The sequence below is a fragment of the Protopterus annectens genome, chromosome 9.part0 (genome assembly GCF_019279795.1).
Source record: "Protopterus annectens isolate FY-2018-M chromosome 9.part0, PAN1.0, whole genome shotgun sequence".
NCBI classification, from domain to species: domain Eukaryota; kingdom Metazoa; phylum Chordata; order Ceratodontiformes; family Protopteridae; genus Protopterus; species Protopterus annectens.
This window is the reverse complement of record NC_056743.1, coordinates 751112433-751126851: the sequence shown is the minus strand read 5'-3', so window position 1 is coordinate 751126851 and position 14419 is coordinate 751112433. Positions and strand designations below refer to the sequence as shown.

Below are 14419 nucleotides of genomic sequence, written 5' to 3'. Positions count from 1 at the left end.
TATCTAAAGCTTTTGATATGGTTAACCATCAAATACTTCTCAACACACTAAATTCATTCTCACTTGACACACAAGCACTACAATGGTTCAAGTCCTACTTGGACAATAGACAGCAGTCTGTCCTGTGGGACAACAACCTATCCAAACATCTCCCTATTACCCTTGGTGTCCTTCAAGGATCAATCCTGGGACCACTACTTTTCTCCATATTCATTAACGACCTTTCCACTATATTACCTCTACCTATCTGCATACAATATGCAGATGACTCCACTTTGATTTATAAAGCTTCCACCTCATCTGAACTGCACTCCATCACCCAAACTGTATTTAACCAAGTAGAAAACTGGTTCCAACAACGTTGTCTACTCCTAAACGCCAAAAAAAAACAAACTACTACTCTTCACTCCTACTATAAAATCCACCCCGATTCATTTCTCTATTACATCCATCGATGGCACAATCATAGCTCCTGACCCAACTACCAAACTCTTAGGTGTTATAATTGATAATAACCTCAACTTTGATTCACATATTAATGCTACAATTAAAACTGTAAACAAAAAACTTGGATCCTTGTATAGGATAAAACCCTTTCTCACCCCAGATGCTAGAGCTACTATTGCCCAGACCCATCTGACCTCCACCCTCCTCTATGCCTCACCTATTTTTACTAATCTTTCCAAAAGCAACCTAAACAAATTGATCACTTCTTATAACAATATTTCCAGGTTTGCTACAGGTTCCCCATTTAGAACTCATCACTGTCTAAATCTCAAACATCTAGGTTGGCTAGAACTTAATAACCAAATTGAATTTCAACAACTCTCCATTACCCATAATATTCTATAACGGTCTAATAAAACTCCTATTCTCAAAAACCTCATCTCCCCCTACACAAACCTATCTACCCTTCGATCTGCAAATAAACTACTGGTAACCATTCAGAAATCCCACAATAAGGCAGGTAACTGTCTTTTCTCAAACTCAGTGGGGAAGACTTGGAACAAGCCTCCCAGTAAACTGACATCTCTCTCATCATTACCACTCTTTAAAAAACAACTAAAAATTCAACTAAAGTTACAATGGCTATGTCCATGTACTAACCCAGACTACCCCCCCCCCCCCAGTATTGCCTTTTTTCTACATCTCCCCTCCACTCACCCTCCTTGCTGAATTTAGTAAATTAATCCTCTCACTCCCCTCTTTGTGAATTATCTAAGACTTTTCTCATGGTAAACATTACTGTATTTTTGCCTTGCTAAACATTTGTACTCATCCACAGTAGAATTAAGTTACGGTATACATCAACTTGTTGATGGATATTTTCAAGTTTATGTATTTTGGATTTTTTTTTTGTTGTTTTGTACTTTTTGTTTGGCTCGTATTTATGTAAATTATAGTGGAGCTTATCTCCCCGGGCCTCTACTGAAAATGGACTTGTATCCAGTTGGACTAGCCCGGTCAACAAATGTAAAATAAAAAAAAAATAAAAATAAATAATATGGAATTAGTAGAATGCAGGATGCCATGAAACCCAAGGACTGCAGGATTTTCCTTGCAGATAAGTGGGTTTTTGTTGCCAGTTTCTTGTAGTAAGTAGTCAGTTGCTTTTGTTTGTCCGGCGTGAGATAAGCCATCTGGGCAGTTGTATTTAAGCTTGCACCCAGGAATATTATCTCTTGAGAGGGCACTAGTTTTGATTTCTTTTCATTTACTGTGTACCCAAGGCCAATTAGTAATATTTTTACAAACGCCAGAATGTCTTTGTTTAGAAGAATGTCTTTGTTCTCTGCTTGAATTAGGCAGTCGTCCAAGTAGGGGTATATTTGAATTCCTTTTTTTCTGCAAAATGCAATTACTGGTGCCGGGCATTTTGTAAAGACCCTGGGCGCAGTAGATAAGCCAAAGGGCAGTGCAGAGAATTGGTAATGCATTGAGCCAGCTATGAATCTGAGGTATCTTCTGCAAGATTGTCTGTCTAGGACATGCAGGTATGCCTCTTTTAGGTCCATGGTTATGAGCCAAGCCTTCTTGTCCAGCATGGGCAGTAGCTGCTGTACAGTCAACATCTTGAATTTTGGAACTTCCAGAAATGTATTTAGAATAGACAGGTCCAGTATTGGTCTCCAGGTTTTGTCCTTTCTGGGCACTAGGAAAAGTCTGGAGTAACATCCTTGCCCCTGCTCTTGCTGTGGTACTAGTTGAATGGCCCTCATGTCCATGAGGGCTGTAATTTGTTTTTGTGCCTCTGCCCATTGATTGTGTGGCAGGTCTGGCATACCTTTTGACCTTGGTAGAGTGTGAAAATGGAACCTGTAGCCTTGGGACACTATGTTCAGGACCCATTTGTCTTGGGTAACCATTTTCCAATTTGATGAAAAAAGTGCTAGTTTTCCCCCTAAGGGGGCTGCCAAAAGAAAAGTGCTTGGATCCAGTAGAGGAAAGTCATTGGGACTGTTTCCTGTAAGGTTGTGATTTGTCTTCTCCGCTTTTGGAGGTAGGAGCACCCCATTGTTTAGGCCTGTATGAGCCTTGGGGCTGAGATCTGCCTCTGGGACGCCTGTATCTGCCTCTTTGTGGTCTCTCTGACAATGGAAAGGACCAATTTTTTGAAGGCCAGTTACTGCTAAACCTGGGTGGCTGCACCTGTAAGAAATCCTTGACTGTCTGCATGGATTTTGCTTTATCCTCCATTTTTTTCAACACCTCTTCTGCTTTAGTACCAAACAAAGTATCATGCTGTAATGGTGCATCTAATAATTTTGCTTTAACATGATCAGGCAGATTCTGTTCCTTTAACCAAGCATGCCTTCTAATAACAGAACCTTTAACAGCGGCCCTCAAGAGGCCTCCAGTGAATAATAACCACATTGCAAAGTATGCTTTCCCACTTGTTCAGCTGTATGCAATAAATACTGCAATTCCTTGTTCTCTGAACATTCAGTATTTGTCAATAGTTTCTGTTTAAGCAGTGACATTAAATATTGCTGATATTTAAGCATATGAAACTGACAATTTAAAGCCCTTACAGCCAGGGTAGCAGAAGTGTAGACTTTTTTCCCCCATCTGTCTAGTGCCCTAGAGTCCCTATCAGAGGGGACAAGGTTTTTTTGCAGTGGAAGCTTTAACCCCTTTGGGACCCTGAGACATAGTTTCTGGGTCAGCAGCGGGGTTTTTATATAGGAATTTATGAGACTCTGGGACCCTGTAGTATCTGTCTGGCTTAGCAGATGCAGGGGGTAAAGAGTCAGGGGACAGGCCGGACTCTGAAAACATATCTACAATGTCTAGAACAGGTGGGATAGCAAGGGGCCTGGGCTGAGGAAGTAGCAGAAAGTCTCTGAGCCTTTTCTTAGATTCAGAATAATCTTGGTTCTCCCAGTGGAAATGCTCCCTCATTGTATGCAGGGTTTCCCCAAAAGAATAATCCTCAGGAGGAGAGGCTGAAGGAATGGATTCTTCAGCATCAAAATCCTCATAGGGAAGCATGGAGTAATCCTGTTCAGAAGAGGAATCAGAGGAAATAGAAACCTGATCAGAAGAATCATACTCTGTCTCTTGCCTAGGCCTCTTATCAGGAGGGGGATGGGAGCTCCTGATCAAAGTAATTAGGTCTTCAGCCATTTTAAACATCTGTTTTTAGGCATGGAAGTCTGAGTAGGAGAATGCTGTACTTGTTTCTTTGTCTTTAGAGCTGCTTTAGTCTTTGTCTTTGAAGCTGAAGATGGCTTAATATATAGTTGTGTAGGTCTGAAGACACCCTCAGAAGCTGATGCCTGCTCAGCGGCTCCGGACCCATCTGAGGAATGATTTCCAAGGGTCCAATACCTTGAGTATCCAGAGGCCCAGTCGGCTCCATGTGGGAGTCGGAAGCGGCCTGTGGCTCTGAGTTAGCGGGTGCCAGGGGCTGCAAAAGCGCCTCACTGAGAACCGGCGACTGGCCTAGCAGAGGCTTCAACGTCAGTTTTGGACCTCGGATGCCTATCCTTTTCCTTGTCCTTGCGTTTTTTGTAAACATCGGTTGTCGGCTGGTCCGACGGCATAACATAATTAAATCTTCGGCCAAAGTAATAAAATGCAAAATCGAACCGATGCTTGATAGTGCGTTGGTTAATTCTAGCACAAAACTGACAACTAGCAATGTTGTGATCAGGGCCTAGGCAAGGAATACAGTAAGAGTGAAAATCCTTATGAGGTATTTGCTTCCCACAAGAAATATAATTGTTAACTTTTTCTGACATCGGTCTGGAGCAAGGAAAAAGTTTCCCCAATGGGGTACTTAGCTTTAATGAAGACTTTGGTTCTGAAATTCTGATTTGAAAATCTCAGGAGTTGGCCGACCAGCACTTGCGAGCTGCTTTTGCTTCGGGCACCGTGCGTCAAGAAAGACTGAAGAAAATGGCGTCGGCTACATCTTTTATACCCCTGGCACACTGACGTCAGGGAAGAGGCGACAGCAACTGACGCCGGACCTAGACTTTGGAATTCTGGCCGACTGAGGGTAGTCTGCCAGCAGGATAACCCAAGAGTAATGACTGCAACAGTGAAACACGATGAACATCAGTCACCGTACGCCATTCAGTGGGCACAAAGCCTGAGGTGAGGCTATGATTGAACACAGTGCTTAGGTAGGGTGCCAGTTCATTCTGAAGTTCATGTAGAACGCAGCCTGGGATGCTGTCAGGACCCATAGATGCTATGTTCTTGGCTTTGGAGAGTGAGGTTTTTATCAGTGCAGCCATGATTTCAGGAACTTTGCATTCTTCTGGTATAGAGATGGGCCCTTTGGGGGATGGGGTGGGGTAAAGTTAGCACTGAACCTATCTGCCAGGATGTTGGCAATATCAGTTGGTTCTGTATATTTAGTGCCATTGTGCTGTAACACAGAGCAGATCTGAGTGTTACCATTGAGATTCTTGACATAGCTACAGCATGCTTTGTGGTTGTCTTTAGAATCAGTGGCAATTTTGTTTTCATAATTAGCTTTGGAGGATTTTATGAGGGATCTCAGCTTCTTGCTGAGGCTGAACAGGAAGTTCTTCCAATCATGGGATCTTGCTCTTTTTTTGCAACAGTTGCTTTCTTCTGTTGTAGAGTTTGTTTATGGCAGAGGACCACCAGACTGGCTTCCTTTTTTTTGGAGGATAGCATCTTGGTTCTGTTAGGGATAGCACGATCCATGCACTCATGTAGGATTCAGTAGTCGTACCTCTATTGTCCGGCTGCATGGGTGTCGTGAGGTTTGCCACTTCTGTCTTAAGAAGCATGAAGTTGGCTTTGGAGAATTTTTTTACTGTGGTTTCCCTAATGGGGGGTGGGGGCGGGATGTGGATGTCTAGGCTGATTAACTTGTGGTCGGATCTGACCAACGAGGAGATTACCTCTGATGTGGTACACCAGTCGCCCGTGTTGGTAATGACCAGGTCCAGGATATTGCTGCCCCTGGTGGGGGTGTGGATAAGTTGATCCAAGGCGTTTGAATTTATGAATTCCAAAAAACGTTGAGCAAAAGAGTTAGTGCATGAGTAGTTTTCCCAGTTGATGGTGAGGTAGTTGAAATCTCCCAGTATTAGGGTGTTGAGTTGTACCCTAATATTTTCCAGTGCTTCAAGAAATGTGGAGTGGGACTCCTGGGGCATGGAGGGGGATCTGTAGCAAGTTACAATTTGGATTGCGGTCTTGCCCAGAGTAAGTTGCACTTGGATAATCTCAGATGCATTATGCTGAGCAACTAGCCTGGAGGTGTGGGTACCTTTGATGAATATGGACACACCTCCATTTTTAGTGTTTCAGTCCAGGTTAGGTGGCTGAAAGGTGTGGTATGAATTATAGCCCGGTAATGCAGGGGTGCTCTCTGGAGCCTTGAACCAGGTATCAGTCACTGTACAGATGTCGATGTTCTCCATTTTTAGAAGTGCCTCGAGTGAGTGCATTTTGAGGTTTAGACTTCTACCATTGAGTAGCATTACCCTCAGATTTTGCTTGCATGTACCTGTTATGATGGTGGATTTGTCTTTTGAACCTTGCCTAAAAAAGGCACTATAGGGGTGGCAAGAGCCTTTGCCAGTATCCTGAATCCCAAGGGCAACAGGTGCAGGCCATCTCTGGCAAAGCATCGTGGTCTGTTGATCATGTCATCCCAGGCAGACAGATACTGGATCCCCTTAGAATGACACCAGAAGCTTAGCCAATTGTTGAAGTCAATCATTTTATCCTTGTACTGTGGTATCATTCTGGGTGATGGCAGGATGCTACTCAGGGCTAGGGTCATACCTGTCTGGGCTACAAGATCGGAGAACTCCTCCATGTCTCTTTTCATGTAGTCCAGGGAGGTACGTTTCAGGTCATTCACACCAACATGGACAATGGCAGAGTCATACTTGTACTTGTTATGGAGTGACTTGAGTGCATGCATTATGTGGTGGATCTTGGCACCTGACAGGCAGTTGACTGTAACTTTCTCCTTGTTCAGCCTAGTAAGTGGGACATCAGTGTGCCTGACTATAGAGTCTCCGATGACTAAAGTGTTTGGTACATTATTTTGCCTTAGTGGCTGTTTTTGGGTGGCACACTGGTATTGTGATCTATGTGTCATTTTGGTGGTAATTGGTGTTTGTTTGCGCATCAGCTTTGGAGGTCCTCGTTTCTTGGGTAGGTTAATGTTAAGGGCCTACGCATATGTGGGTTTCGTGTTTCTATATGTGGATATTGATGGTGTGGGTTCTGTAGGGCTATGTGCTGCTTGAGGTGTAGTGCAGATGTTTACCTTCTCCTCTTGGCTGTCTAGCACAGTCTTGGGTGGAGAGAACTTTGCTTCCAGTTTGGCTATGTAATTGCATCTCACGCAAGTTGTATTTGGTGGTAGGAGGAGAGGGTTGTCTATGTACATGAGGCAATTGCTACATTGCCCCAGTATGTCCAGATTCATTAGGTGGATAGGAGAAATCACCAGAAACTGACCCTTGGATATGCCTGGTTGGTGCTTTTTTAGTACAAGAGCTGTTTTTTTTCCCATTACTTTGGCAAGGTACTTGCAGGTTAGGTTCTTTAGTGCTTACAATTGTGTTTTAGTGCTTGTATTAGCTTATGGCTTCTTTAGTGCTTTCTAGCTGTACTAGAGCAAGTGCTAGTCACAAGGGTTCAGATTTTAGTGCTACTGCTGAAAAAACAGCAAATTCTAAGGGAAAATTTGAAGAGCAGACTTACTGCCACCGGGAATAGATTAACCCTAGCTGAGCGGCGCTGCGCAGTGCAAAAGGGATAGAAGCAGCCCAAAACGGCCAACAGCACAACAAACTACAGCTGGAAACCACTCCCCTAGCGAAAGATAGTGATGTATAATGTCTGCAAATGTGACCTTGTTAATATGGTTTGACTGCTTTTATATTAAATGTAAGTTTGCCTGTGTCACAAGTGATAATTCAATACATTTAAAAATATATTATGATAATTTGAGTACTGCAATTTGAAACATGACTTTGTACTTCTTATTTCCATATTCACATGTCAATAACTTTTGAACAAATGGCTTAATTTGATGTCCTCTCTATATTAACAATGTGAACACGCATTTCTTTTTTGCGTTTTTAGATACAACAGTTTAGAATTATCTTCAGACAAAACAATACACTCTGCACTTGCATCTGTTTTACATTCAGCACTTTCTTTAATCAGTCTTAACATTCTTGCCAATAGTCAGGTACATCTTCTTGTTTCAATGTCTATGATGAAGTCCTAAACATAACTGTATCAGCTCTTTTCCCTTTTACAGTGTCAACAAACTATTTTTTTTACATTTTTGTTCAACAATGTGTAAATTAATTTGAGACATCTTCATGTTTCATTTTACACATCTTTGCAAACTGGCTCTTTTTATTATACAAAATATATCAAAAGCTGGATAATGTCTCCTTTCATGCCAATAGCTGCATTTAGAATGTGAAGTTTGAATTTCAACTGTACTATATTATCTGTATACCTTGTGGATCTTTTATTGGCTCTATTAATGGCACAAAACCTTCTACTTTTACTTTTCTTTTATACTTTTTATACACTTCCATTTCCACAATAAAAACTTTTTAATTGCATACCTCTAGTTTATTTTGTGCCACATATACCAACACGTTTTGACAAGATCATTGAGGATTTTTTTTTCTCAGCCTTCTGCCCTATGAGTTCCAAAATAATCACTGGATTTCCCCTTCCCCATGACCTAAACTAGATTAGGAAAGTAGAATAAAAGAATTAGTGTGTTACTTCTCTTGCTAGCATGTCCCTTGTTTCATCATTTCTTACTTCTAAAAACACACCCCACACGTTAAGGCTGATGCACAGGCTCAAAAACTCCAATACCTCCAAAAAAGCAAAGCCAGCACCATTGAAGCAAATATAAACTCCTTTTATTGTGGCAACACCATAAAAATATGACGGTCTGATTTTTATGGTGTTGCCACAATAAAAAGAGTTTATATACGCTTCAATGGTGCTGGCTTTGCTTTTTTGGACGTATTCATCACTTCTTACACCACAGAGTGTTTTCTCTCTTATTAAAGAATCAAGCAACTTACTAAATTCACAGTCTTTGGCTCAATTATTTAGATTAGTTTAGTGACATAAACATCTAGAATCTCTAAAAGATCACTGGCCCTTGAGAGGAAATGCAGAAAAAATGCCAAGTTCTTTCTATGCTCGCATCAGTTCCTGATTTTTCCCTAAGTGTTGTTTAGTCTTCATCTTTAAGAAAAGTAAATGCATTAAACATCTTAATGGCTTTCCCAATAACAAATTGAAATGTGGCATACTAAACTTTTCTATGACTCTTGGCTATTCCACTCAAAAGTGAGGAAAAATCAAATTTTAGGATCTTAAGCTTCTAGTTTTCTGCTAAGCCACAAATTAGCAAGGGGATTTATAGTGGCTGCAGCTGGTTCACTTTACCACTATACATTCTTCTTCTCTATTTCCAAACACATGACCTCTTGAAAACAAATGCCCTTTTTGCGTCTACAGTAAGTATTCTTTCACATCTAGCTCCAGGTATATACGACTTTGTTCAAAATGATCTACAAACACCACCAACACAGTGGATGTGCTTCTAGCTTCCACTGGGTTTTTACTCAGTCTATGTTGTAAAAGGAATGTATGCTAAGTAAACTACATATGCCTCTTTTAGACTACCTTTTTCATAACAGGAGTGCAATATTTGGAGTGGGTATGCCTAGTTAAGGGGAAGGGCTAAACTTTACTTATGCCCCTTTATAATTCATATGGAGCTCTTCTGTTGTCCAGCAGTAAGTAAAAATATCATTGGTACCTAACAGTGGCAGGGCTTCCCTACACAAGCTTGAGGAAAAATAGCATAAATAGTATGAGCATCAGTAGTTTGCAGAAAAAAAGGACCACAGGAAATTACTGCCAGTGCAACTTCTAAATGTGTGCAGTGCTCAGTCAATGACTTGTGTTTTAGACAGACTTCTTTCTTACTTTAGTTGGTGTGACCGTGGAGATGGTATATAAGTTCTGGGGTGTGGGGAACATACAAAAAACAGGAAAAAGGAGTTTTTCACTTCTATGGAGAGCCTGACTTTTTTTTAATTCTAAGGAAGTCAGGGTTTCATACTAGAGCCTAGGCATGGCTAATTCAAACTCCCATTCATGTTAACAGCAAACAAGCACAAGGAATGTGGCTAAAAATCCTCTTAATATACACAGCATGATTAAAGAAATTAGCAAGAACTCCAGGTTCACAAATGTATTAATTCAGACAGCAGTTTAAGCAAATACTAATGGGATGAAAAACTGGGCTTACATGACTGTTTCTTGCAACAGCTGAACAAATGAGAAAAAAAAAAAGGAGATGCAACTCACCAAATTCATTTAATTCATATTTCTCAATAAGAGCTGCTGCATACTCTTCATCTTCCTCTTGGCGTTGCTCCTCAACGATGAACCTGTGCAGATCTGAAACAGTCATCATATGCAGTTTTTTGTCAGAAAACTGTCCAAATATTACATCTATTTCTTCTCGTTCAGTCAGTAGTTTGTAAAATTCTGCGATCTCTATGTCTTCCAGTGTATTTGATTTCGACTTGTCACATTTCTGCAACAAAAGTATAAGAAAACAATTTAAAATCTTACAACAACCAAGATGCCATTAACATTAATTACCATTTTTAATACAATCTCATAATTTTAATGCTAAGAAACTTTATTTTTAACAACTTGTATAGTTACTCCTCTTTTCCTTGAAGAAAGAGGTGGCAACATTTTGTGTGTCAGCAGTTAGATTAATATGATCTATAAAGAAAAACAAGGCAGCAAAACCATGGTGGTGCAGGGTTGTCGCCTCACAGCAAGAGGTTCTCCCGTTCGATTCTCGGCTGGAGCACCTTCTGTGTGGAGTCTGCATGTCCTCCCCACGGTCGAGTGATGTTCAAAGACATGCAGGTAGGTGCGAGCGTGAATGGGCATGCCTTCGTTGAAGGTTGGGCATCGGGCTGTCAACTTGGCACCATAAAAATCCACTGCCAATCATGAGCAGACCAGAGTTCCACTGTGGCGACCCCTAACCGGGAAAGCTGAAAGTTTAACGTAATGGCTTTACAACATTCACAGACTGCATTCACATAAATCAGGCAAGATGTCTGGCTTGCCAGGTTAACATCTTTTTAAGTTTAAACTCAAGATTATTTACTGTACTACATCTCTTTCTCAGCATGTGCTGCAGACCATAATATGTTGATGTAATTTGTATTTCAAAATGAATAACAATACTTGTTTGCTTTGTTTTCATAATGAAATTTCTCCCTGTGCTCATATGAATACAATGGTGAGTATTATGCCAGTGATTTCAGAAGACACTACTAGTACATTCATAAACCAAGAAACTTTAAATTAGTAATGCAGGCAAAATGTTTAGTACAGAATGTCCATATTCAAAAACATTTACTGAACTAGTCAATAACCTTAAAATATATCCAGCCTCTTCTTTCTTTCTGAATGAGCTGAGTCTATACACGGGCAATCCTTTCTGCTGCAGACATCAGGGTCTAAGTGTTGTATCACAGAATAATCAAAATCTTGTCCATAGCATTATAAATGTTTCAAAATAAAAGCGTGTCCTGGTTCAGGAGTTCAAATATGTTTTATTAAAGGAATACCCCACCATAAGATGAAAACATACACATTTTAGTATATCTTGATTTTGGTGCAGTGCTAATACCTCAATTTTACTCTTAAGCATGTAACATTATTCTGTATTATATTATACTCAAAAAATGTCTAATGAGCACAACCATAGTGATGTGCTTGTTCTCAGTTTGTCTTTTTTCCGTAATGTGTTTTGTGCTCCCAAACTATGACACAACTTTGATGCAGTAAATAGGTTTCTAGTTTCTGCATTCACTTAAAATGACAGTGATGTGGGTACTTGACTTTTAAAATCTCCCTGGAAACATTTCGAGTGTTTCCTTTCTACTGTTCTACTCTGATCTGAGCTATCATTAACCTGCCAAAAAACATTTAATGTGCACTGACCAACACATGCCCACTATTGTAAGGATGCCGTTTTTCATCACTCAGCTTATATCTAAAGGTATGGCGTCCAGGTCCAGAGATGTAATTATTTCACTGTACTCGTAGGCTAATCATGAAATATAATGCTCCATTCAGTATGTACATACCCAAACACCTGTCACAACTGGAGTGACCACAGTACTTCCTCATTAAAAAAACACAAGGGCCTAAATCACAGAACAATGTCAGTTGGTGCAGAGGGTTTGGCTGTGAGATAGAGTTCCTGTGGTACAGAGTTTGATTACTTCAGCTCTCATATGCCTACCTCGTGACCTTGAGCAAGTCACTTAAGCAGACATTGCTCCCAAGTCCAGTGGGTATGTCTGGTTAAAAAGTGAGTACTATTAAACTATGCAGACTGTCTCAAAGCCTTGTCTCTCTTTTTGGAACCATATAGGCTACTAACAGGCAATTTCTGCCTCATGTATAAAGGTTCAACAGACCCTATCCTATCAGACCTAATTGACATTCACAAGTTCAGTGATATCATAAACACCAACTTAAGGGATCTTAGTCTCTTTTGCAACATAAATAAAACATGTTGGATTGACAGGTATATATAACAGAGAATGCCTCATCTATGGAGTTGTCTTCCTCATAAAACAAAGTACTTCACTTACTCTTTTCAAATGTAATTTAGATAAATGAATGGGAATCTACAAATTTACCTCAGTTTAGCAACCATGTCCCTCATGTATAGGGGCAAAAATAAATTGTATGCAAAATATAAGAGCTAAAACTTACCATGGTAATACAAGGCCAGGCTTCTTAAGATTTCCACAGAACAATTGTTTAGTAAGCACTTATGAACAGATGAACCTAAGCAAAGCAAGCTGACCTCTTACAAAGCTGGTGAGTAGGGTATATAAAGGCCGTAATGAAGTCTCAGGGGAAACTTGGTATTCTTTGTCTAATTATCTGATCAGGCAGACGTCAAAGTGGAGCTGGTCAATGATTTGTTGTTTACCTGGATATGATATCAAACTGAGGAGGTGTAAGATCTTTGTGTGGAAGTGTTTTTATAAGTACTTTTACATACATGCTAGGATCAATTAACTGTTCCCTGTGGTGGAAACAGACTTTTGGAGGTGTTGATCTGGGATGAGAGAACCACTGGACCATATCACTTGGAACTGCTAAAATGTAACAGTGTTTAAGGATCAGCTACAGAATGTTCTGAATACACTTTTTTCATTTTCCATAAGCCTAATTTGGACACTAATTGTCATGAGATGTGATGAGCAGAGATATGTCATGGTGTAATGGAAGAGCAATGAATTCAGCAGATACAGGAGATTAAATAGAAAATGCAAGACATTTACAATAAGAAGTGAGAAAGGTTGATAGGAAAGGCCAGACAAAACCATGCAGACAAATGGAATTCTTGGATGATATAGTGAAGGTGATGCTTTTTAGTGGAAAGGGATTTGAAGTTGCAGTTTGGTATTAACAGGCAACTAGAATAAGTGACCGGATAAGCATGTGTAGGACTTCAAGGGAAGTAAGTTCCGTTGTGTTAGGCTACTGTAGATACTTGAGTATATCCACTTTTGCACTTCTGCCTATAGAAGCCTGACGGCTAGTCCAAATTTCAGAACTCAGAACTTTTCACCCTTTCCATTCTTGGCCCAGCACACTCCATTCCAGCCAGGTGTTAAGACATTGGTGATATAAAGGGATGTTGGCTAGTGCCATCCTGTGAGTTCTCTTGCTTTCTGGGCTGGTTGTAAAGTAGCCTAAGGCCTGACTTGCGTTCTCAGTCCATTCATTCTGCCTGCTACCACTGATTCGGGTAAGTATACTGTGGGGAAAAAAAATCAGATTTTCTTTGTGTATTACTATAGGTCAACTCTTACTGACAGAATGTGTGGATAAATGCCTGTTTCTAAAAAAATTAATAAACTGGCTACAGCAGGTAAATTTCTCATAAGAATTTCCAATAACTGTGTTTTTCCAAGATCCAGAGCACAACATGCCCAACTGTTCATCATGTATATCTTTTAATCAAAGGATCCTACAGCATTTGGTAGAATATCTTCAACAATACTTATCTCTGAAGAGGGGGTATGTCTGGTCCAGGTCTGCCATGCTACCTGACAGCTCTTCCGTTGACTTCCTGCATAAGGGAAAAGACGTACTTGGAGAAGCACTCAACAGAGAAGCTGATAACGAAAAAAAAGCCAGGAGTCTCAAGAGTCACTACTGCAACAGTGGGAATTATGATGAACATCTAAAGGAAAGAGCATCTAGAAAGCTCTGCACTGGAATTCCAAATAAGCTAGAAGGCTGCAAATATCATGTCCAAAACGCAATCATTTGACAGACAACTTAAACCATTCTTGTGTGTACAATTATAATTGAGGTCTATATTGTTGACTGATATTTTTAGTTTGGGAATTTTAAATGAATCTGATACATTCACATAAACTGTATTTATGTATATATTTATTCATTCTTTTTAACTAAAAATGTATCAATGTAATTGAATGATGATAATCAGACTTTTGGCTGTATGCTATCATAAAAGATGTAAACTTGCAGAAAGCGTACATATTTTTCATTTTACATTATCTTAAGCAAATTAAAGTAGTCAAAAATAAAGCTGAAATGATTATCCCATAAACAAGTCTGTCAGTATTCCTGTAAAATTAGTTCATTGCTATGTATCCACTTTGGATGCTGACATGAGATCTGACTCTGAAATGAAGGAAATGATGACATGCAGTGATGCCATTATTGCTACTGCCCTGCAGGTCTTGTTTTTCTGCTTTGGGTCCTGTCTGTGGTGCCTTCTGTATGAAGCTTACATTTCCTCCCTACATTATTGCCAGCTTTTGTCAGA

General features: G+C 40.1%; 1 protein-coding gene across 2 annotated transcripts in view; it reads right to left on the bottom strand.

The window, feature by feature from the left end:
• LOC122811507 (1-phosphatidylinositol 4,5-bisphosphate phosphodiesterase delta-1-like) overlaps positions 1–14419 on the bottom strand; it is a 969949-nt gene that overhangs the window by 185617 nt on the left and 769913 nt on the right. For both annotated transcript variants that reach the window (XM_044083389.1, XM_044083388.1), the window contains exon 5: positions 9871–10102. In XM_044083389.1, the coding sequence (XP_043939324.1) occupies positions 9871–10102 (232 nt within the window). The remainder of the gene's footprint in view (positions 1–9870; positions 10103–14419) is intronic.